This window comes from Tetrahymena thermophila, assembly GCF_000189635.1.
Source record: "Tetrahymena thermophila SB210 genomic scaffold scf_8254683, whole genome shotgun sequence".
Lineage (NCBI taxonomy): Eukaryota > Ciliophora > Oligohymenophorea > Hymenostomatida > Tetrahymenidae > Tetrahymena > Tetrahymena thermophila.
Window position 1 is genome coordinate 1 of NW_002476449.1, and position 25,573 is coordinate 25,573.

The window sequence follows — 25,573 nt, forward strand, 5'->3', positions numbered from 1 at the left end:
ATTTATTTGAATAAATAATTTATATAAAAGAAATTATCATCACTATTTTTTGATTTTTATTAAAACTTAAATTTTTTAGCAATATTTTAACTTAATTTTCATTTCAATTTTTAATTATTTATTTATTATTCATTTTTTTTTATTTGATATTTTTTCTTCACTTTTGCTATTAAAACTTACACTTAATAAAAGCTATTTATTTTTTTTACATAATAATATTTTTAATTATAAAAGTTAATATAAAACATTAAAGTTCTTTTAATTTATTTGATTTGTTTTCCTTTTTCTTTTTATTATAATTTCATATTTTTTAATTCTTTGTTAATTTTATTAATTATTAATTAATCTTTTATACCTATTTAATTTATATTTAAATAACATTATAAATAAAGCTAATTTTTAGAAAGCTTAACATATCATTATTTTTGAAAAAAAATAAATTTTAAAAATCAAGGATAGAATAAATTTCATAAAAAATATTAAAAATTTTAATTTTATAAAATGAAAAACTGGTTTATAATTTTTGATTGTGATATTTTTAATTATAAAAACTAATTTAAAACAACAAAGCTCTTTTTTCTTTTTCTTTTTATTGTGCTTGCTTTTTTTGTTCTTTCTTTCTTTATTTTTTTCTTTCTTTGTTAATTTATCTCATCATTTTATTTTCAAATTTTGCTTTTATTATTAATTAATTAATCTTATTATTTCATATTTTTTCTTCATTTTTTCCTTCTAATTAACTATTTAATGATATATTTTTTCTTCAATATTTAAAAAGTAAGAATAAAATTGGTGCAATGGGTGCATTAGGCTTAGGTTCTGCTTTAGCAAATTGCATTAATCTCTAAAATTTGACACTTGATCTTCGGTAAAAACAGTTTATTTGTTTTGGATTGTGATATTTTTAATTATAAAAACTAATTAAAAACAACAAAGCTCTTTTTTATTTTTCTTTTTAATGTGCTTGCTTTTTTGTTCTTTCTTTCTTTCTTTGTTAATTTAGCTCATCATTTTATTTTCAAATTTTGCTTTTATTATTAATTAATTAATCTTATTATTTCATATTTTTTCTTCATTTTTTCCTTCTAATTAACTATTTAATGATATATTTTTTCTTCAATATTTAAAAAGTTACAATTAAATTGGTGAAATGGGTGCATCAGGCTTAGGTTCTGCTTTAGCAAATTGCATTAATCTCTCAAATTTGACACTTTACCTTTGGTAAAAACAATTTATTTGTTTTGGATTGTGATATTTTTAATTATAAAAACTAATTTAAAACAACAAAGCTCTTTTTTATTTTTCTTTTTATTGTGCTTGCTTTTTTTGTTCTTTCTTTCTTTCTTTCTTTGTTAATTTAGCTCATCATTTTATTTTCAAATTTTGCTTTTATTATTAATTAATTAATCTTATTATTTCATATTTTTTCTTCATTTTTTCCTTCTAATTAACTATTTAATGATATATTGTTTCTTCAATATTTAAAAAGTGACAATTAAATTGGTGATGAAGGTGCATCAGGCTTAGGTTCTGCTTTAGCAAATTGCATTAATCTCTCAAATTTGACACTTAACCTTCAGTAAAAACAGTTTATTTGTTTTGGATTGTGATATTTTTAATTATAAAAACTAATTTAAAACAACAAAGCTCTTTTTTATTTTTCTTTTTATTGTGCTTGCTTTTTTGTTCTTTCTTTCTTTCTTTCTTTCTTTCTTTCTTTCTTTCTTTGTTAATTTAGCTCATCATTTTATTTTCAAATTTTACTTTTATTATTAATTAATTAATCTTATTATTTCATATTTTTTCTTCATTTTTTCCTTCTAATTAACTATTTAATGATATATTTTTTCTTCAATATTTAAAAAGTTACAATTAAATTGGTGCAATGGGTGCATCAGGCTTAGGTTCTGCTTTAGCAAATTGCATTAATCTCTCAAATTTGACACTTTACCTTCGGTAAAAACAGTTTATTTGTTTTAGATTGTGATATTTTAAACAAAAAAAATGAATATAAAACAAAAAAGCTCTTTGAATTTATTTGATAGCTTTTATTTATTTTATTTTTTTATCTTTTTTATTGAACTAATATTATTTTATTTATTAATTTAAAGAATAATTTTTAATTTAAAAGTTTATTCTATTTTGATATTTATTAATAATTTACACAAATTTATTATAATAGTTATAAACCATTGAATGAATCATAAATATTCAAAGTAATAAGCAAGTGTCGTAAATCAAAAAGATTAGTTGTCTTTAATATTGGTTTCTAATGATAAAAAACTGGTGAAAAAACGATGAATAAATATAAAATGTTTGAATAATATTATATATTTTATAATATAATATTTTGAAAAAAATTTAAACCTAAAATATAAATATAGATAGATTTTATTATTTATTATATTTATAAATATCATTCATATTTTTGTAAGTAAATAAATTATTTATAGAAAATAAAAAATTAAATGCTCTTAAGCAAACTCTCTGGTTTCTTCAAAAACGATCAAAAAATTTGAAACTTTTAGTGTTATATTACATCTTATTAAATTATATAAATGCCAAACTCTATATGCCAGTTATATTTTAATCTTAAATATTATGCATCAATCATATTTTTATCCTTTTTTTATTTATCTTGATTAATTAGATACCATGATTTAAATAAAACCTCAGGGAGAAATCAAGTATCACTTTTTATTTAAATTTTTTGTTTATCCTGGCTAAATAAATTAAATCAAGTTATTAATAATAAAGGGTATCTAACTATATGGATATAAACTATATTTTAGTTTTCTCAAAATATATTGCACATAATTAATTAAATTTATTTTATAATTTCTGAGAAAAATTTTGAATCTAAAAGCCAATGAATAATTTATTTATTAAAGAAAAAAAAAATACTTCTAAGTTATATACAATAAACAATTAAAATAGAAAAATAGTTAGATAGATAGAAAAATAGATCAAAAATTTAATCAGAAGAAGAAGATCTAAATACGATAAAATTTATAAAATATTTAATGCAGTAAATAGTTGTTCTACCATAAATTTATATTGTAAAAATACCTATACTGATTATGGTTATTTATCTACTATAAAGTATTATTTATTAAATTTAATATTAAAATTAATTAAAAAATAACTTAAAATAGTTGCTATTAAGTACGCAATTAAATAATATCTCAAAAAACTAATAAAAATCAATAAAAAAACAAAAATGAAAACTAGTTAGAAATCTTCAGTCTTAGAAAAAAATGAATTTTTTGAACTAAAAAAAGTTTTTATTTTATTTTATAAATTTATTAATATTAATTCTATTTTATTTAAAAAAAAAGTTTATAGAAGCAAATTTATCTTTTGAATAAATAAAGCATCTTAGCCTTGAATTAGAGTCAGAATACATTAATTATTTTTTAATAACTTCTGCTAAAATATAAATTATTTAAAACATACTCCTTAAAATAAATTTATTTGGTTAGTATTATAATAATTATTTTATTACTGCCATTAAAATAAAATTTTTTATAACTTTCCTTTAATTTTATTAAAATTAGAATTTTAATATTTAATTTGAAATTGACTAAATACTATTTAATTCCTGCTTCTTTCTTTTAAAGATTAAATTTATTTATTTATTTTTTTAATTTAATAAGAAAACTTACTAAAGATGATTTTCCAATAATAGCTTCTAAAATTGAAAAGTGTTCCAATCTCAAATATTTAAATCTTTAGTTTTGGTATAAAATATTTTAATTTTAATCATCTTTATGGTATAAAATTTTATTTTTTTATCTAATTATAAACTTTTATAGCCAATCAAATAGAAAAATTTTTAAAAGCCCAAAGTTATTATCTATATTAGGAATCAGCTTAACCAAATGCAAGAATTTATGTGCTTTGTAAATGAACTTTTCGTAAATTATTAATTATTTTAAATACTAGTTAGTATAAGTAAAACTTTCTATAAAAGGCTTTAAGAAATTGGAGAAAAAGGAGGATTTGTTATTGCTTCTATTATAAGAGGTTGTAAAAATCTTCAAATATTTAATCTTTTTGGATTGTAAGCTACATTTTACTAAACTAATCATTTTAATAATTTTAATTTAATATTTATAAAAATACTTTAAGTTATTTTTATTATTTGTAAATACATTATTATTTATAAATTATATTAGTGAAAGTAGTATAAGAGGTGAAGGATTATCAAGAATAGCTACTGCTTTATCAAAGTGCCCAAATCTTAAAAAGCTTATGATATCTATATGGTAATTAATATAAATACATTTAAAAATATTTTATATACTTATGTTTATTCAACCAAATTAAAAGCGCAGATGCCATTAACGATGAAGATTTAGAAAATTTAGGATCTAATTTAGCAAAATGCTAAAGCTTGTAAGAATTCAGTCTTAATATTAGGTATTTAGATCAAATTTTCAGTTTAACGTTTTTAATAATTAAATTTTTTATAAATTTTATAAAATTAAAAAGTGATAATTGCTTTAGTGACAATGGTTTATCTAAATTAGGCTTAAATTTAGCTAAATCTGTTAATATAAAAGTATTGAAAATAAATACTTATGATAGAGATCCTACTGATATAAAACCTACTTCTAAAGGATATTACGATTTGTGTGTTCCTTTATCGAATTTAAGGAATCTCAAAGAGTTTTCACTGGGTTTTTGGTATTATTTGATTGGTTTATTTTACTTATTTTTTCCTTAAATATTGAATAAAACTTTTTTGGGCTAAAATGTTGTAATTATAATTTTAAAGCTGGGAACTTGATAATGCATGCTTATCTTAAGTTGGATTAGCTCTAAAAACTTGTAAAAATCTATTGAAATTATCTCTTGCAGTAGAGTAAATATATTTTTATCTGACAAATTATATGCTTAAAGAAAAATTTCAACATTAATTGAATTAATTAAAATAACTTAAATAAATAAGTTTTGAAGTAACAGATTAATACATTGAAGAGTTTTATTCTCACATTAAAAATTATAGTAATCTAATCTAATTAGATCTTTTTATAGGGTAAAAAGTTTAATAAACATAATTAATAATTTTTAGAATTATCAGTTTCTTAATTAATTATTTACTTATATTTTATTTATACAATATATAGCGATTAAGAAATTAATAGGAAGAAGATAGAAAGAAAAATTTTAAAAATGCCAAGAATATGGCACTTTTTTTTGGGCAAAAAAGATACTTAGGGAATGCCTTAATTAATGAGCATTTACAATATATATGTGATTAAAGTGTAAGCTTAAATCTGTGATATAATTATTCACATTCTATATTTTTAAACAAAAAAAGAATAAATACAACATGAGTAATAAATTAATTATAAATTTAAAACAAAATATTTATAAATGTAAAATAAAAATATAAAAAATAAATTTAAATCTAAAAAAAACAAAAATTTAATTTAAAAATAAATTATGAATAAAATTATAGTATTAATAATTTCTTAAAATTTTAATTGATAAATAAAAAATAAAATTAAAAAAATAAAAAAACATAAAATTAATTTTAAACAAATTTTTAAGTTAGCAAAATAAAAATACTATATAAATTATAAATCAATTTATTTATTATCTTAATTTTACGAGTAGCATGCTACCTAATGAAAAATACACTTCAAATAACTACATATATATTTAAATCCTTACCAAATAAATTAAATCAAGTTATTAATTAAAGGGTAACTAACTAACTAACTAACTAACTAACTAACTAACTAACTAACTAACTAACTAACTAACTAACTAACTAAATATATGGATATAAATTTATTTTAGTTTTCTCAAAATATATTTTATGTCATGAATTAATTAAATTTATTTTATAATTTAGGTCAAAAATTTTTTACCTAACAACCAAAGCATAAATAAATCAAAAATTTAATCAGAGGAAGTAGATCGAAATATCATAGAATTTATAAAAATATTAAATGCAGTAAATACATGTTGTACCATAAATTTATATTGTAAAAATTCAAAATATTGATTTTTGCTATTTAATTCTACTTTAAAGAATAAATTATTTAATTTAATATCAAAGATAAATTAAAAAATAACACAAAATAGTTGTTATTAAATTATATTGGTTTTTGAATACGTAATAAAGTCATATTTAGAAAAATAAGAAACTAATTTTTTATTAGTCACCAAAAAACTAATAAAAATTAATAAATAAAACAAAAATGAAAACTATTTAGAAATCTTTGGTCTTAAAATAAAATACATTTCTTGAACTATAAGATGTTTTTACTTTTTTTCATAAATTTATTAATATTAATTCTATTTTATTTTTAAAAAAAGTTTATACAAGCAAATTTATTGTTTGAATAAATAAAGCATCTCAACCTTGATTTTGAGTCAGAATTCATAAATTATTTTTTAATAACTTCTGCAAAAATATAAATTATTTATCACACACTCCTTAAAATAAATTTATTCTGTTAGCATTATGAAGATTATTTTTTTACAACCATGGATTTTATTTAAGCCAATTTAATAATATTTTTTATGATTTTCTTCTAATTTATTAAAATTATTTAAATCATTGAATTGACTAATAATTATTTAATTCCTGCCTCTTTCTTTTAAAGATTAAATTTATTTATTTATTTATTTTTTTAATTTATAAAGAAATCTTAATAAAGATGATTTTCCAATAATAGCTTCTAAAATAGAAAAGTGCTCCAATCTCAAATATTTAAGTCTAAATTTATATGGATAAACTTAAATCTCAAAGTAATTATCTATATTAGGAGCCAGTATAACGAAATGCAAGTATTTATGCGCTTTACAAATGGACTTATCGTAAATTCTTTTTATTTGAAATACTAGTTTTTAAAAAATTTCTAATTATTTCACAACAAAAGATAAAGAACCATTGGAGAAAAAGAAGGAGTTGTAATTGCTTCTATTATAAAAGGTTGTAAAAATCTTCAAATATTTAATCTTTTTGGATGGTAAGTTACAGTTTATTAAACTATTAATTTCAATAATTTTAATTGAATATTTTTAAAAACACTTTAAGTTATTCTGCATTATTTGTAAAAAAATTATTATTTATCAATTAAATTAGGGAAGTTTATCTAAGAGGTGAAGGATTATCAAGAATAGCTACTGCTTTTTCAAAGTGCCCAAAGCTTACTAAGCTTGTGATATCATTTGTGTAATTAATATAAACATATTTTAACAAATATATTATATATTTATGGTTATATAGCCCTTAAAACACATGTTAAATTAGCGATGAATTGTTAGAAAATTTAGGATCTGCTTTAGTAAAATGCTAAAAATTGTAAAAATTGAGTATTTCAATTAGGTATTTTGATAAAATTTAATCTAAGATTAACATTTTTACTTAATAAATAAAATTATTTATAAATTATATTATTAAAAAAGTAATGCTTTTTTAAGCGACAATAGTTTATCTATATTAGGCTTTAATTTAGCTAAATCTGTTAATTTATAAATATTGAAAATCAATACTTATAATATATAAACTAATACAAAACTTACTTCTAAAGGATATTATGATCTGTGTATTTCTTTATCGAATTTAACGAATCTTAAAGAGTTTTCACTGGATTTCCAGTATGATTTGATAAGTTTATTTTGTTTATTTTCTCTTTTAATATCTTAAAAATATTTTCACTAAAATTTAATAATATTATTTTTATAGTTGGTAACTTGATGGAGTATGTTTATCTTAAGTTGGATTAGCCCTTTAAGCTTGTAAAAATCTATTGAAATTATCTCTTTCAGTACAGTAAATATATTGTTAACTGACAAATTATTCGATTAAAGAAAAATTCCAACATTTATTTAATTAATTAATAAAACTAACTTAAATAAATTAGTTTTGAACTAAAAGATTAGCATGTTGAAGAGTTTTTTTTTCACATTAAAAATTATAGAAATCTAATCTAATTAGATATTTTTATAAGGTAAAAAATTAATAAAAAATAATTTATTAATTAATAATTTTTAGAATTATCAGTTTCTTTCTTTCTTTTTTACTTACTTACTTATTCATAGATATTTCTATCATTTGTGGTTCTAAAAATCAATAAAATAATACATTAAAATATATATAACAGTGAGGAAAAACATAATATTGAGAAGATCTAAAGAAAAATTTTGAAAATGCCAAGAATGGTTTGTTATTCTACTTAGCATTTACTTTATACAGAATTTACATAAACAGATTATTTAACGTTTCCAGCTTTTTATGCTTTAGAGGAAAAAAGTTGTCTTCAATAATAGGATAGTATAAAATTAAATGATTCCAATGAAATTGATCAAATAAATGAAAATAATAAAAATTCAAAGCAAGGTGATTTTTATGTTGATAATGAATAAACAAATAATGAACAAGAAGAAAATTCAGATTAAAGTTATTTAGAAGGCTTTAATCAACAAAGTGAAAGCGAATATAATGAAAACTAAAATTTATCTAATATTGAAGATGCTATTAGTTTTGGAGATAGTGGTTAAGATGACGAATATATTGAAAAAAAGTATGATGAAGAGCACAATGCTGCTGATAAATATGATGATAATGCTATGCAAGATGGCTCTAACTAAGAATATTAAGATTAAAAGCAGTAAGATGATGACCATCAGTCCAAATAATAATAGTGAAAAATTAAATATTAATTTAATAAAGTTGATCAATCAAAGAATCCTTTAGTTTTTTAGATATCACAGCGAATTAATTATACTACTCTCTATATATTCAATAAATACCATACATATTATAATTAAAGGATTATTTTTTAATAATTATATTGTATTTTTATTAAATTAAAAAAATTATAAAATATGGTGAAAATTTATCTTTGCTAGTGAGAATTTATGAGGATTTACAGCATATAAATTTATTTAATATTATATTAATCTCTATTACTAAAAATTATTGTAGTATTTAGTATATTTAATGCTAAAATTTAGTAATATACTTTTGCATATCTCCAAATAAATGTTCATCAAAAAAATAAGTTGTAGTTACTTCTAATTTTTTTAAAATCTTATAAATTTAATTAGGATTTGTTTGAAGTGATTAAAATTATGACTTAAAAAAATTATAAATTACCAATGATCATTTTTTATCTAAATAAAGTTATTCCTGCATCTGAAAAATCACCAACTGTTTGTGAAATCATGAGATGCGATATTTCAAACGATTATAATATCAATGATTAATATTTTTTTCTTCTATTTCATAATTATTTTTTTTATATTTATTTTTAAAATGCCTACGAAACTTAAATTAATTGTTTCTATTTTTTCAACTTGAATAACATGATTAAATCTTATCAATTTATAACAAAAAAGATATTTTCTTGCATAAAAAATTAAAAAACTAAGTCTATATTCATATATTATAATTTTATAAAAATTTTATGTTAATAAGTATTCATATTAACATATTTATTCATTGATACTCATGATAATTAATCATAAAGATTGATAGTTATGAGATAAAAAATTGATTTAAAAAAATAATAAATATTATTTTTTATGATTTAAAAAAAATTATTTTTTTAATATAAAAATCCTATCAATAAAATAAAATTTAGCTGTTTTTTAAGAAGATTTTAAAAATTAAAATCATTTAAATAACACTAAAATTTTTAATTTGTTTTGAACTTTTACAAAATTATATCTGTTAATTGTACTAAGATAAATGGTAAGCTTGATTTTTATAAGGAATAACTTTATAATATTAATACAGAAATATTTGGTGTCAAACAAACTTACTCTCTTGTATTAAACACTGGAATACAAATAAAAATCAATTTCTTTTATATTTTATTAATTGTAATTTTTGGCTTAATAAAAATTTGATTGTTGATTCAAAAAAAATGACATAAGAAAAATAATATTTTCGAAAACTAGAAGATGTAATTCAAATATATATTCTCTATCTTAAGTTTAAATTTATTTTTTTAATAAAAAAAGTTTTTAATTTGTGAAACGTTATCTCTTTACACAGAGCTTGAGATCAATCTTAAGTATATAATATAAAAATTCTTGATTTTTTGAATAGTTAGTTAAATTTTAAAATAAAGGATTTTAATATTTTTAACAAGTATTCTAAAATACATTTTATAATTATTACAGAATTCACATATTTGTATTATTTATATTCTTAACAATATATTTTAGTTTTAATTAATTATTTATTTTATCTTAAAAATTTATATATTTATCTTAAAAGTTGGAACTAAATAGACATACAAGGATCTTCTCATTTAGGTTCTGCTTTAGCAAAATGCACTAATGTCTAAAATTTGATATTAAATCTAGCGTAAAAACTTTGCCATAGAGTTTTTATTTATTTATTTTTATATGATAATTAATGATATTTTAAATTTCTTTAATTATTTCTTTTAATTAAATGTATTTTTCTAAATTTTATACACTGATTTGAAATTTGTTTTTATCATATCTTTATTTTTTTCTTAGATTTTTTATAATTTATTTCAAATTAAATTAAGGAAAAATTTAATTTGTGATATAGGAATTTAAGCTATTTCTATGGCTTTAGAAAATTGCACTAATCTACAATTTTTGGCACTTGACCTCTTGTAAAAAAATTATTCCTTATTATTTATTTAAAAAGCTTGATGTAGCAAAATAATTTTTTTTCAATCTAATTTTTATTTTAAATTTTATTGTTTTTTTAATAAATTTTATTTAAAATATTTAAATATTTTTAATTTATCTATTTTTCTTTATCTTTAATATAAAAAGTGACAATTAAATTACTAATTAGGGTGCATCTACTTTAGGCAATTCTCTAGCAAATTGTATTAAATTAACAAATTTATCACTCAACATGAAGTAAAAATATATTTTTTTATCAAATATTACTTCTAGGGCATACTTAAAAATGATTAAACTCTTAAATTTAATCTTAATTATCATTTTTTATATTAAATTGATGATATAATTTGTATTTTTGTTCTTTAACTAAATTATTTTTGCAATACATAAAAAGCTGTAATTAAATCAGTGCTTAGGGTGTGTTAGATTTAAGCTCTGCCATATAAAAGTGCAGTAATCTTTCAAGTTTATCATTACAACTTCAGTAAATATATATATTTTTTTTGTTATTTTAAAATAGACAAAAATAATTTTCTAGTTTTTTAAGATTTTAAAAGCTGAACTTAATAAATTTTATTACAAATTATCATTTTACCTAAAGTCCTAATATATTTATTAAAAATTTAATAATAGCGGTAATACGCTTGGTGCTTATGGTGTATAAGCTTTAGGTTCTAACTTATCTAAGAGTGCTAGTTTATAAAATTTAACACTAAATATCTAGTAATAATATTTAAAACATTCTTCATTTATTTATTTATTTATTATTCATTCTTAAATTTCCTTTTAAAATAAACTTATGCAATTAAAAATTTAATTTTTCAATAAAATTTTAAAATATTTAAATTTATTTTTAAAAAAGAGGTAATTAAATTCATGACGAAGGTGCAGTAAGTTTAGGTTCTGCTTTATTAATGTGTAATAATCTTAAAATTCTTAACCTCAATCTCTCGTAAATATAAACTCTTTATTTTTATTCTTTTAAAAGAATGTAGATCTTATGAAAAAATAATCATACTTTTGTTCAATACAATTCTAGAATATTTAAAATTATTTATTAATTTATTTATTTTATTTTCAATTAATACTTTTAATTTTAAATTTATGGTTTATTTATTTATTAATTGTTTGACGTTTAATTATTTACAAATTATTTTATTTAAGTTAATTAATTTTTTTAATTTAATTTAAAAAAGAAGCAATTAAATTAGTTTTTAAGGAGCATATTCGCTAATTAGGGCTTTAAGAAATTGTAATAGACTCTCTATTTTTAATCTCATCATAAGGTAAGTAAGTATGTTATTAATTAATTAAATAATTTATTTTTTAGAAGAACGAATTGATATAGAAATCATCTATTTTTACTCACTTGAATTCTTTATTAGTTAACATTTTAGGTATCATTTTTTAGCTAGAATTTAAATAAAAATTATTTTTTTTTTAATAATTAATTTTAAAATTTGCTTTTAAATTATATTTATTAAAAGATATAATTAGATTAATTATGAAGAAAAATACCAATTAATTAATCAAGCTTATAAATATAAAAGACTTGTTGAAAATACAATAAATTTGTGATATTTTATAAATTTAAATTAATTGTTTGAAGAATATAGATATTCTTGTATTTTATTTTTGTACTTTTAAATTAAATTTATTCATTTGATCATAATATTTTATTCAGAAAACAGTAATTTTTAAAAAAAAATTTAATGCCACTTTCTCATAAGTAAAAAAAGTCAAAAAATTTTTTTATTCTACTAACACAGTCATGTTGCCAATATCTATTATATATTAATTTCAAATATTACTATTGCTATAAAAGTTCATAGTAAATTAAAGTTTACTTGTATCAAACCCGTCTAGCTCAGTCGGTAGAGCGCCAGCCTTTTAAGCTGGTGGTCGAGGGTTCGAGCCCCTCGGTGGGTGATTATTTTTTAATATAAAATTATAGTTTCTATAAATTCAAAGCAAATAAATGTTCTATTTTTTATAATAAGAAAATATCATTCAAATTTATTTATCTATTCATTCTTCTATTTCAGTTTAAGATTTTTATCTAAAAGTTATAGATTAAAAAATATTTATAAATAAATAAAGAAGTATTGTATATTATGAAATAACTTAGTACTCTATTCTTATTTAAAATAAGTATCTATCTATATATCTTAGTTTATAAAATTTTACATTCGTTCATCATATTAAAAGAATTATTGTATTCAGTTTTTTTATTGACACAAGATTAAAATGAAAAAATTTTTAAATAGCTATTAAAAAATAAGATTTTCAATCATTAAAGATAAAGTTATTAGTTGGAAATATTAATAGAATATCAATTAGATAGGATATCTATCTATATAGTAGGAGTTTTGGACTAATTTATTATAACTAGTGTTATATAAAAAGTATTTAAATTTAAACTAAATTCCAATAAAAATATTTAAATAAAAATAAATAAGATCAATGATTTTAATTTTATTTTTAATTTAAAACAACACTAATAAGAATGAGCAAAACTAAAATAAAGCATTAACTAAAATCATAAATAATTAATTCATATTTCTATCATAACTTTAACAGTTCTTTTCATTTTTTTGGCTCTTTGATTTAATTTTTTTAGAATGTCTTAACCATTTATGTAATTATTCCTATTATAATAGATATAAATTGATATCATAATTAAAATAATTTCTTATAAGGAATTCAAAGCATCGAAATGAATTAGCAATAAATATTATTTTATTTAATAATTAAAAGAATTTATTATTTTAAATAAATAATAAAATTTTATAAAATTAAATACCTTAGATTAAGTTTTAAATAGGTTAGAAAGTTTAATTTTCTTTGTAATAAAAAGATAGGAAAAAGAGGAAAAAAATTAAATTAAAGAAGCTAATTGACAAATTACTGAGAAATTATTGTATTTAATTCAATTATTATTTAAAGACAAAATTTTGTATACCCGCATCAATCAAATATTTAGAATAATAAAAACCACTTTAAATGATTTCAAACAACAATCAACACACAATTATATCTTTCTAAGAAAATTTTGGAAACAAATAAATTGATAAAAAAATAAAATGATAAATAAAAAATGAATAAAAAATCATAAAATTAATGTTTTAAAATCTATATAATAAAAAATATTTATAAAAAATGATTATTAATCAAAAACAATTTATTCCTTTCTAAATAAAAATTTCACCCACCGAGGGGCTCGAACCCTCGACCACCAACTTAAAAGGCTGGCGCTCTACCGACTGAGCTAGACGGGTTTGATACAAATAATTTATTGTTTTTCATAAACTTTTATAACTAAATTCATTTCAAAATTAACTTTGAATAGATCTTTTTTTTTATTTTACTGATATTTTATTTAAAATCTGTATTATAAATAATATCTATCAAAAATGATTATAAATCAAAAACAATCTATTCATTTTTAAATAAAAATTTCACCCACCGAGGGGCTCGAACCCTCGACCACCAGCTTAAAAGGCTGGCGCTCTACCGACTGAGCTAGACGGGTTTGATACAAATAATTTATTGTTTTTCATAAACTTTTATAACTAAAATAATTTTTAAATTAACTTTGAAAAGATCATTTTTTTTACTTTTTTCGAAACCAAAGTTTTTTAAAATATTGTAAATAACTTAAATTTTAAATTTATTTTATTAATCACTATTAGAGATAATAAGAAAAAAGTAGTTTTTAAATAAATATTTTATTTACATGTTAATGTTTTAAGAAAAATTCGATAAGTTAAGAGATAATTTGATAAGTGACTTAAATTCCATCCTAAGATTTAAACATTATACTTAATAATATAATATAGTTTCATAATAAATTGAGTTAAACTATAGAATTCCTTTATCTACACAGTTGTTAATCAGGTATTTCTTTGTAATTGAAGGCACCGGAGCAGGTAACTAACATCCATAAAACAAGACCAATTTTTTAGAGATAATTTACTTAATATACTTAGAAGGATTAAGTATAGTATAAATAATATATTCTTTAATAGATCTATGCAGGAGTTTTTAGCGTTGCAATAATTTATCTTGGTGAAATTATTAAGTAAATTTAAATATAGTATCCTCTCTCTCATAAATACTAGCTTTGGCCAATATCATTGTTATTCAACTAACTATTTTAGGTATTTTTGGAAGATAAGAATTCTATCAAAAAAGGCTTTTTTATGCTTTCTTAGAAATATATATTAAAGCAATTAAATTTAAAAATTTTAAAGTTGCAAGCTAACAAAATAATTAGAAATTCTACAATATGGGAATCATAAGAAATTAAAGTTATTGAAAATTAACAAAAAACTGAAATGTGAGTAAATTTACTAATAAAACCCTTATTTCTAAGAGCGCGCTGTTTATAAATAAAAGTAATCCATTAATTATGGTTTTTATTCTATACAAAAAATAATAATTGAATGATCCTAATTTTAAACCAGTAGATTTAATTAAAAATATAACATTAATTCTCGAATGATCTTTTAGCTTTAAAAAAAGATCAAAAAATAAATTTTTAAATAAGATCTGAATAAAACTCAATTGTAGAATAGTATCAAATATTAAATTACAAAATAGTAATTTAATGAAAAGGCCTATCTTTGATTCCTAGTCTGAAAATAATTACTGTCTATAAAACGAAAAATTTTAACTAAATTAACATCGAAATATAAGTAACTTATTAGTTGCTAACGTTATTCATATAGATTAGAAATTGCTTAAATTCCAAATAGATAATATCTAAGGAATTAAGAATAAAATTAGCAATTTTTTTATCTGCTTGCAAGAATATTAAAAATCAGAAATAAACCACAAAAACCATGAAGATTGATAATAAATAAAAGAATAAAATAAATCATGTTACTCAGAGGGACTCAATCATTAAAAATTATTAATGATATTACAAGATTACAAAATTTAATAAAAAAATAGGTCTTTCTCCAACTTAATAATAAATTATAATTACCTACCCTAAATATAAATAAACTATACATATTCCTATGTAAAAATTAATAAAATCTTATTATTTAATCAATGGCTTAAAAAAATGTATACAGTAAAAAATTAATTTAAACCAAATTAGAATACTCTACATTATTTTATAAGTAATATTTGTCAAATGTACTTTAAAAATTGTATTGCAATCACTTTAGTTTTTAATATATTTTGATTATAATTAAAATTTAAAAGTTAATTTATTAAAATCTTTTAAAACTAAATTCTTTAAATAATTGCTCTATTTTCGTTTTATTATTAAATTCAGTAAAATAAAAATATCAAAATTGAAATCTTAGAAAGAAACATAAAAATAGAGATGGTTTATTCAAAATTTGACTTATTTTCTTCATAATTTAATTTTAACATTGATGGCTAATAAAGAAACAAAGGAACTCTCTTTGGTACAATCCTTACTGTAATTGTTGGTATCTCTACTCTTACATATTTTATTTATATTATGGAGCAATACGCTACTAACCAGATTGAGCCTGCTTTCAGATCTTAAAGTTTTATAACTAATGATAGACTTGATATGCCTTTAACTAATGATTTAGTTGGATTCAGATTCGAAGCTGGCGATGGCCTTCAAGGTAACTCTAAAGATAAAACATTTTTAGTTTATATGGCTTTCTTTTATTACAGTGCTCCAAATATTAATTAATTCATCCAGCTCGATGTTATTGAATGTACAAACCCTAATCTAGAAGGCTTTTATTGCTTGGACTTTTCGAAAGTTTCAAATTACACTCTAGCTCTAAGCAATAATGAAAACATCAAATCGAATATCGAGATTTTCACTTATGGATGCTTGGATATAGATAGCATCAAGACAACTGTACCAAAAAACTGTGCTAATTAAACTGAAATAGATAATTTGATAAATGGCTTTAATTCCATCCTAAGATTTAAACTATTTACTTCATAATATAATACTACTTCATAACAAATTGAGTCAAGTTACAGGAATGCCTTTATCTACACAGTTGCTAACTAGGCTATTCTTTCGTAATTAAAGACACAGAAACAGGTAACATAAATAAAACAAGGACCAATCTTTTAGAGAGAATCAGCTTTCTCTTCACCAATATAATATACTTAATAGGATTAGGTATAGGATAAATAATATGCTCTTTAATAAACCGGTGCAGGAGCTTATAGCATAGCAGTAATTTACCTTGATGAAATAGTTTAGTAAATTTAAATCTAATATCCTACTCTTCCATAAGTGCTAGCTTCTGTTAACAGTATTTTTACACTACTAATGATTTTAGGTATTTTTGGAAGATATTTCTCATAGAATTCTATCAAAAAAGACTTTTTTATGCTTTTCTTCAGAAATATGTATTAAAGCAGTTACATTAAAATTTTGTAAAGTTGTAAGCTAATTAAATAATTAGATAGTCCATAATATGAATCATAAGAAATTAAATTTATTGAAAATTAAGAAACAACTGAAGTGAGAGAAAATTTACCCATAAAACCATTATTTGTACCAGCATTTGTTTACAAATAAAAGAAATCCCTCGATCTGGGTTTTTAAGACGATTTAAAACATAATAATAATTGCAATAATCCTAATTTGGAACCAGTAGATTTTAATTAAAAAATATAACGTGAATGCATCTCACAAGATTTTGAGGAAAATAAAAATGAAATTAATTCTAGAATAATTTTTTAGCTACAAAATAAAGATAAAAGATTAAATCTATAAAGAACATCTTAATCAAACTCAATTGTAGAATAATCATCAAATATTAAATTGTAAAATAGTAATTATCAGATGAAGTCTATCTTTGATTCCTAGTCTGAAAACAGTTACTGCCTTTAAAAAGAAATCTTCTAACTAAATTAACATCGAAAAATAAGTAATTTAATTAATTGCTAGCGATAGTCTGATAAATAAAAAATTCCTTAATTTCCAAATAGATAATCTCCAAGGAATTAAGAATAGATATAGCGACATATATAATTTACATAAGAAGATTAAAAATCAGAAATAAATCATGAAAACAATTAAGATTAATAATAAATGACAGAATAAAATCAATAATTTTACACAGAAGTGGATTCAATCATTGAAAATTTACCAGATGACGATAATACAAGAATAGAAAATTAAAAAGAAAAAATTGTTGAGATTTCCTCTAATAAAAAAGTACCATCAAGTTTTGTAAATTCTATGAAGCGTCCATCTATTGACACAAAAATTAGTTAAGAAAATAAAAAAACAGAATTGAATTAAAATTTTTACATTTAAAACATGTAAAATATTTACAATTAGAACATGAAAACAAAAATCTAAGATGTTTTATTTAGAATGAGGTAAAAAATTATAAATTTGATGAAAGCAAATTGATTATCTTTATTTATTTATTAATTTTTAAAAGTTTGTTCAAAAAACCAAGTAGTGAAGTAAAGGAGTTGGATAACTAATCATTCAGATAGATTGAAGAATAAATTGCTAAAGAAATGAATATCATGAATATTATAAAGGATATCATATTTTTGAAAAAAGCAGTAATGATGATACTAACTAAAGATCAATTAGCAACTCTGCAACTTATTGGATGTTCATCAAGCTTTTTAGATCTTAATCTAAATAATATGAATGTGAGCTTTGAATAACTAGGTAAAATTTTATATTTGTTTAAATTTCATATTTATTCATTCTTATAAATTAATTAACCAGAAAAAGAAAAAAATCTAAGCCATTACGAAAGTTAGCTTGCCATTTTATAATCAGAAAAATATATGGAAGAAAATTTAGTAAAATTCTTAAATAGAAATCAGAATAGTTCAAATCAGAGTATCTTAGATTAAAGAATTATATTTTCGCTTAAAAAGAGTTATATAAATTGATAAAAATATGTTTAATTTGTTAATAATATTATTACCTTTATGAAATTTGTTTATTTAAAACATTATCTAAGGTAATTAATTTTTAAACATTTTATTATTTTGATTTAAATTATTAATTCTATTAATTCAAAAATAAAATATAGTTTATTGCTAATCAATTTCCATACTTTGAATTCCTACTAAAAAATCATTTTTTTTTATGATATCTTTATTTATTAAAATAGGAATAATTATATAAATGATTAAGACGTGCTAAAAAAATTAAACCAAAGAGCCAAATGAATGAAAAGAACTGACAGCATTATGATAGAAATATGATTAAATTATTTATTATATGATTTAGTACTTTATTTTAGTTTATTTTCGCAAGCTAATTTATTAGCTTTGTATGATATGGAAAATTTATTTAATTGATTTTTTTTTCTTATTGTTTAAATATTTTTATTGGAATTTAGTTTGAATTTAAATACTTTTTATATAAAACTCGTTTTAATCAATAAATGCAAAACTCCTACTAGATAGATAGATATCCTATCAATAATTCCAAGTAATATTTTAATAAAATATTGAATAGCTAAAATTTTAATATCTCATGAAAATAGTTAATGATAGCTGATACTTTTAATATTTTCTTTAAATATTATAAAATTTTATTGATATTCTATCTAATTAATTAACAATCTTAAAATTTTCAAATCTTTCATTTTATTTGAAGAAAACTCTCTTAAGCTTAAATTAATTATTAATGACTATAATCTTTATTTAGATTTAACTTAAAAGTTTTATCACATTCTTTGAAATCTTAAATTCATATTAATTAAGTTTCTCATTTTTTTTCAATTATTGAAACTTTAAGATAAAAACCTTAGATTTAAACAGAAGAATGAATGAATATATAAATTACTTTGAATGATATTTTTATATAAAAAAATAGAAAAAAGATGTTTTGAATTGATAGAACTATAATTTTATACTAAAAATAATCACGCACCGAGGGGCTCTAACCCTCTACCACCAGCTTAAAAGGCTGGAGCTCTACAGACTGAGCTAGACGGGTTTATTTATAACTATAAATTCAATTTTTTGGGTGTTTTAATGAAGTTATTCTAAAATTAGTTTTGGTTTAATTGAAACTCCTTAAAAAAAATTTTAATAACTTCTTGTTTGATTATAAAATAATGATTTGCAATAAAATAAAAAATCACCCACCGAGGGGCTCGAACCCTCGACCACCAGCTTAAAAGGCTGGCGCTCTACCGACTGAGCTAGACGGGTTTAATACAAATAATTTATTGTTTTTCATAAACTTTTATAACTAAAATAATTTTTAAATTAACTTTAAATTGATCTTTTATTTAATTTTATTTAAATCCAAAGCAAATAATATATATTTTAAGTAGTTTAAATTTATTTTTTTAGATTTATTTATCAATAGCTCCAAGAGATAATATGCAAAAAGGAGTTTTTTAAATAAATATTTTAGATTTAAATTATAAAAATATTTTTAAATAATTTAATATTTTAAGGCAAAATGATAAGTAAATGTTTCCTCAACCAAAACTTTTTGCTATTTTTAATTTTTATAAGCTAGTTTTATTTTGTATTCTCTTCTAAAATCCTTTATTATTGGATGAAATCAAAAGTTCAAGCATGATTTTTATATTAAAGAGTTCATATTCTAATAAAGTACTTCAAATCTTTTTTTGAATTTATAATCATGAAAAAAAACAGGAAAATACTAGTTGTATTTCTATAAAGGTATAAAACAAAAAATTAAAATTTAAAATTGGATTTATTTTCTTCATAATTTAATTTTAGCATAGATGGTTGGTTAATAAAGAAACAAAGGAACTAACTATATTTGCTACAATCCTTACTTTAATTATTTGCATATCTACTCTCTCATATTTCATTTATATTATTAAGCAATATTAAACTAATCAGATAGAACCTGCTTCAGATTTAAAATTTTATGACTTATGATAGGCTTGATATGCCTTTAACAAATGATTTAGCTGAATTCAGATTAGAAACTGTTAATGGCCTTTAATGTAACTCAAAAGACAAAATAATTTTAGTTTATATAGCTTATTTTTATAACATTTCTCTAAATATTAATTATTCCTTCAGCTTGATGCTATTGAGTGTCTAAAACATAATCTTATAGGTTTTTATTACTTGGACTTTTCAAATGTTTAAAACCACACTTTAGCTCTAAGCAATAATGAAAACATCAATCCAAAATTGAGATTTTCACTTATGGATGTTTGGGTATAGATAGCTTTAAGACAACTATACCAAAAAGCAGCGCTAATTAAACTGAAATAGATAATTTGATAAATGGCTTTAATTCAATCCTAAGATTTATATAATATATTTCATAATAAATTGAGTTAAGCTACATGAATGCTTTTATCTACACAGTTGCTAATCAGGCTATTCTTTGTAATTGCTGCATCAGCAGGTATCATCAATAAAATAAGGACTAAACTTTTTTTGAGAGGATGATTTACTTTCTCTTCACTAATTTTATATATTTAGTAGAATTAAATGTAGGATAAATAATATGCTCTTTATTAGGCTTGTACAGAAGCTTAGAGTGTTTCAATCATTTTTCTTAATGATATTTCTTAGTAAATTCAAATATTATATCCTCTCTTCCATTAGTGCTAGTTTTAGTCAACATCATTTTTACTCTACTTTCAGCCATTTTTTTTAGTTCTTTTTTCAGTTTTCATAGTATTATTATGTTTATACATGCTTTTTGTACGAATTTTTAAAATATAGATAGAGATCTATCTGAATTATTTGGATTTAGATTTTTAGCATGCTGAATCCTGCTTTTTCAGTAGTGGCAATTTTTACAAGGGAAAAGTATATATATATATGCAACGAGGGCATACAATTTTCAATTTTTTTAAAAAATAATTTTTTGGCCCTGTGGTTTTTGTGTTCTAACAATAAAAGTTTTTTAAAAAGTCTAAAAATGCTGCCCTCTAAGTAAAACATTTGGTAGAAGTAAAATTATGATCGCTTTTGTATGCCTGCTGATCTAATTAATAATGCTCTGATTATAAATAAATTCTCTAACCAAAAATAAAAGAAAAAATGATTAGATTTATAAGCTTGAATCTTTTAATAAATTGAAGAAGGAAAATCATTAAAAAAAAAATTTAAACAAATTAAAGGAAAAATGCAAAAAAACTAATTGAAATTATCAATTTGCATATTAAATATATCAATAAAATTGATGTTTAATTATTATCTTTTATTAAATTAACTTCTAAGAAATTTCTTTGAATGTATATATGTTATTTTAATGTGTGTATGTATTAATGTATGTATTTATTAATTTATTCAATTTAATTTAATTGGCTTATTCTTTATTATTACTGATAAAAGGCATATATCTTATAATCTATATATGTTGCGAAACAGTTTTTACTTTTGAATATTTATTTCATTTATGATAAAAACTTTAATCAAGAAGAAAAAAGTTTTTAATTTTAAACAGGCATCATCATTCGTGTTTAGTGGCAGTAGAGCGTTTTAAAGAGGCAGTGCATGAATTATTATTATTTGAGATTGATGGCGTTTATTACAATCATTAAACGCAAAATATTTTTAAAGTTATCATGATTATCAGTTTAAGACTAAAAACAAAATGAAGCTAAGGAAATGTAGAATATGATGTATAAATTTCATACTCATTTTTTAAAAAAAGCTTTTGAATTTTATAGTCTAAAAAGTCGAAAATAACCATAAGCATTTTCTTTTCTCGAATATCTCAATTTTTATGATCTCAGCAGCAAAATTGTAAGCTAAAAAAAGGGAGTATTATTATTAAATGTATGTTTATTGAGCTGGAAATAGGCAGATTCTTTTAATTATTTATCTATTTTCCTATTAGTACTAATAAATGAGGTATCTTTAACTTACTCATAAATAAAGAACTTAGAATTAATATAAATAATATAAAATTCAAAATTTTTACAGAAAATTGACATAAATAAACATTTTTTTTTCAATTAGTCAATATAATATTTTATTTTAAAGATATAAAAGTGAAGATTCTTAACTTAATAATAAATTTTAAAAACAAACAGATATATTTTCTTTTTATGTTATAAATCTGCCAAGGTTACAAATAGTTAGATTGAGCCAAGTAATTCAAAGCAAAAGAAAAGAAAGAATTAAAATTCATAATTTTAGTTATTTATTAAGGAAAAACGTATTTGTGACGAATTAATTAAATTAAATCATCTGTTAATATACTGAGCAATACAATAATGAGTTTTGATTCCCACTAAAAAAAATAAAATAAATATGATAAACTGGTTAGATAATTATTTGTTTTTTTTTTGTTTCGTTACTCAAGAACTAAACAAGTTATATCAAGGGATATAATTTCTATAGCTTATTTTATCTTTATTTTAAATATAAGAACTTGCTCTTTTATTAATTTAGGAATATTTATTTGAAAAAAAAAATGTGATTTTTATAGTTATTTAGCCTGTTCAGGACTAGAAGTCTTAGTAAAGGTAGGCGCATATGGTTAAAAATTAAGATATATAAAAATCAATTATTTTTTGAGATTATCAATCTGTATTGTTTTAGGATTTATGTTATTTAGAGGATGGGGATTCAATCAATATTAAGTTATCTTATAAAAGAAATTTACTTGTTTTTTATGTTGCGCCTTAAAGAGGGATTTATAAATCTGAAGCATATTCAGCTTAAAATATAAATTATTTATTAATTAAAAAATTAAAAAAAAAAAAACTAAATGTTAATAAAGGAATACCTCAAAAAAGGCAATCTGCTTTAAAAGTTTTTTTGTAAATAAAATAAAATATCATATCTATTTTTAATAAATTTATTTTTAATTTATAAGATCTGCTTTTGCTAATAAATTTGATTTCAGCATAATATAACTTAATTACTGGGTCATATAGTAGTATAAATAATCCCCTTGTACAAAGTGGTTAAAATATATGCTCAATTAATAGCCTTATAACATAGAATCCTAATGGAGTATTTATTAATATCCTATATTAATAAGTGTATCTCTTTTTTTTTTCTTGAAAAAAATTCTATTTTATTTATTTTATTTTAAAAAAAAGTCCTTCTTTTAAAGCTATTTATTACAAAATATATATGAAATCACCAATGTTTATTGCATAATCAAAATTGTAAACTAAAGGTAGTAGCGGTTAAGTAATTTAATCAGATTTAAATTCATCTGATGGTAGGTCTTGTATTGACGCATAACAATTTATGTATAGTGCCAGTTTTGATGATAGTATAACTTTTAGTAACTACTAAAACTCAGCTGATATTATAATCAATAATCCTTCTATTAGAAACGCTCATTTTTATATATTTTAAATAACGCTTTAATAGATTCAGGTATTTTAGAAATTTAATTGAATTCAAAAGATATTTTTTTAAAAATAAAATATAACTATCAAAATTAGTTAAATAATTAATTACTCTAATTATCAAAAGTTGATCATTAAATTAGTTTAGTTATTTACTGCAAACTTCTTTAAAATATTTTTTATTTTTTAATTCGATTTTAGAGGAAGGCAAAAAAATAATGATATTAATATTTGCTTTTTCTAAAGAATAATTGTATTACTTTAGGTAATACTTAAATAGGCATTCAGCTACCCTTCCACCTTCCTAATTTTGTTTAATAAAATTATTTTCTGCAATTTTAAAAATTCATATCTTTTTATTTGCTTACTTTTAATTAAAATAAAAGTGTCAAGAAGGGTGTTACGATTGCCTTGATGGTTAAAACTGCAAAGAAAATTCTTGCCTAAGTGGATTTAATTACATGATTTCTAGTCATTTTAATTAGAATTAATAAATTTGCAATAGAATTTGCCCAAATGGATAATATACTCATTTTATTGGTTAAAATCCTCTTACGTAAAATTGTTAAAATTGTATTAGCAATTGCTTAATCTGTACTGATCAAAATCAATGCAGCTAATGTATTACTGGATACTATTTTGATTCTCAATAAAAATTATGTATTGTAATGTTACTTTTTTTTATTGAATTTAATTTTTAATTATTTGAAGTTAAGATTTTTTGAAATTAGTTAGATTAAAGACAGACATAAACTTGATATATTTTTATCATGAAATTGAATTCTATTTTTAAAAACTTTTATTGTTTTTATTTCCATAATTTAAAAACTTCAAATCTATTTTGATTCGTTAATTAATTATACTCTTTACTTTAGAAATTAACATGTGTTGAAGGATGCTCTAATTGTAGCTAAAATAAATAAAGCTGTACTTAATGCATGAGTGGATACACTTAGATGGTGAATCCAAACAATAGCGCCCTACAGTACTGCTAAAAAAATTGTGCAGTGGGATAGTACAATTTCGTGATTGAAAATACTTACATGACATAGTAGTGCAGATCTTGTATTGCTAATTGCCAAACCTGTACTGGACCTAATGACTGCAGTAACTGTTATTCTGGATATGGATATAATTCTCAAACAAAATAATGCGCAGTAATTATTTTCCATTATTTTATCAAAATAATTATTTCTAACTACTTTAGAAATATAAAATTATAAATATTAATTAGTTTTATCTTAAGAATTAAGATAATTTTTTTATAAATTTAGTTTTTTAAATTAAAGCAATTTTTAATTTTAAATTTATTTAACTTCTTAATCAAATATTTTATTTTTCCCTAAAATAGCAATGTTATCAAGGATGCTCTAATTGTAATTAAAATTTAAGTTGTACTCAATGTTTTAGTGGATATACTTAAACTACAAACCCAAATAATAATTCATAATAATATTGCAAAATGATTTGCCCAATAGGATAATTCACATTTATTAATTGGTAAACCATGGCCTAGTAGTGCAACCCCTGTATAACAAATTGCACATAATGTTCTCAAGATAAATAATGTGACAATTGTGCAGCAAACTATGAGTTCATTCAATAAGTATATTAATGTAAAATGATATGCCAACAAAATTAATATAGAGAATCAACTTTATATAATTGCACAA

The 25,573-nt window shown here is 20.3% G+C and overlaps 8 protein-coding genes across 8 annotated transcripts in view; all 8 read left to right on the plus strand. All coding sequences in view use genetic code 6, as the record gives it.

Annotated features, from left to right (window-relative positions):
- Positions 1-797: 797 nt before the first annotated feature.
- Positions 798-2,276, plus strand: TTHERM_001399519 (oxalate/formate antiporter protein; the record flags this gene model as incomplete). Its single annotated transcript, XM_012796960.1, has 5 exons — positions 798-868; positions 1,132-1,221; positions 1,490-1,579; positions 1,867-1,956; positions 2,183-2,276. The coding sequence occupies 5 exons, from the start codon at positions 798-800 to the stop codon at positions 2,274-2,276; spliced, it is 435 nt and encodes a 144-aa protein (XP_012652414.1).
- Positions 2,277-2,869: 593 nt separating this feature from the next.
- TTHERM_01399520 (hypothetical protein) lies at positions 2,870-5,496 on the plus strand (the record flags this gene model as incomplete). The annotated part of the gene is made up of 11 exons (XM_001013415.2): positions 2,870-3,280; positions 3,339-3,394; positions 3,657-3,740; positions 3,816-3,917; positions 3,974-4,063; positions 4,179-4,268; positions 4,333-4,422; positions 4,495-4,689; positions 4,781-4,867; positions 4,955-5,041; positions 5,133-5,496. The coding sequence occupies 11 exons, from the start codon at positions 2,870-2,872 to the stop codon at positions 5,494-5,496; spliced, it is 1,656 nt and encodes a 551-aa protein (XP_001013415.2).
- A 694-nt stretch (positions 5,497-6,190) lies between these two features.
- On the plus strand, positions 6,191-8,896 carry TTHERM_01399540 (hypothetical protein). Its single transcript, XM_001013417.2, has 10 exons — positions 6,191-6,275; positions 6,334-6,389; positions 6,664-6,837; positions 6,900-6,989; positions 7,106-7,195; positions 7,250-7,348; positions 7,429-7,620; positions 7,709-7,795; positions 7,887-7,973; positions 8,127-8,896. The coding sequence occupies exons 1-10, from the start codon at positions 6,216-6,218 to the stop codon at positions 8,668-8,670; spliced, it is 1,479 nt and encodes a 492-aa protein (XP_001013417.2). The 5' UTR covers positions 6,191-6,215; the 3' UTR covers positions 8,671-8,896.
- A 1,673-nt stretch (positions 8,897-10,569) lies between these two features.
- On the plus strand, positions 10,570-12,216 carry TTHERM_01399550 (cyclic nucleotide-binding domain protein; the record flags this gene model as incomplete). Its single annotated transcript, XM_001013418.2, has 7 exons — positions 10,570-10,619; positions 10,786-10,875; positions 11,033-11,122; positions 11,272-11,361; positions 11,501-11,590; positions 11,835-11,924; positions 12,126-12,216. The coding sequence occupies 7 exons, from the start codon at positions 10,570-10,572 to the stop codon at positions 12,214-12,216; spliced, it is 591 nt and encodes a 196-aa protein (XP_001013418.2).
- A 3,760-nt stretch (positions 12,217-15,976) lies between these two features.
- Positions 15,977-18,519, plus strand: TTHERM_01399600 (transmembrane protein, putative; the record flags this gene model as incomplete). The annotated part of the gene is made up of 3 exons (XM_001013420.2): positions 15,977-17,982; positions 18,048-18,289; positions 18,350-18,519. The coding sequence occupies 3 exons, from the start codon at positions 15,977-15,979 to the stop codon at positions 18,517-18,519; spliced, it is 2,418 nt and encodes an 805-aa protein (XP_001013420.2).
- A 1,717-nt stretch (positions 18,520-20,236) lies between these two features.
- TTHERM_001399608 (transmembrane protein, putative) lies at positions 20,237-20,767 on the plus strand (the record flags this gene model as incomplete). The annotated part of the gene is made up of 2 exons (XM_012796961.1): positions 20,237-20,277; positions 20,446-20,767. 2 exons carry the CDS (start codon positions 20,237-20,239, stop codon positions 20,765-20,767), a joined length of 363 nt encoding a protein of 120 aa, XP_012652415.1.
- A 302-nt stretch (positions 20,768-21,069) lies between these two features.
- On the plus strand, positions 21,070-21,549 carry TTHERM_001399617 (transmembrane protein, putative; the record flags this gene model as incomplete). Its single annotated transcript, XM_012796962.1, has 1 exon — positions 21,070-21,549. The coding sequence occupies one exon, from the start codon at positions 21,070-21,072 to the stop codon at positions 21,547-21,549; it is 480 nt and encodes a 159-aa protein (XP_012652416.1).
- A 3,289-nt stretch (positions 21,550-24,838) lies between these two features.
- The window catches only part of TTHERM_01399660 (REJ domain protein), a gene marked incomplete at both ends in the record, with an annotated part of 2,459 nt that continues 1,724 nt past the window's right edge, over positions 24,839-25,573 (plus strand). Inside the window, 2 exons of the mRNA XM_001013424.3 lie at positions 24,839-25,057; positions 25,252-25,573. The exon at positions 25,252-25,573 is cut by the window's right edge and continues 198 nt beyond it. Of these exons, the coding sequence (XP_001013424.3) occupies positions 24,839-25,057; positions 25,252-25,573 (541 nt within the window). The remainder of the gene's footprint in view (positions 25,058-25,251) is intronic.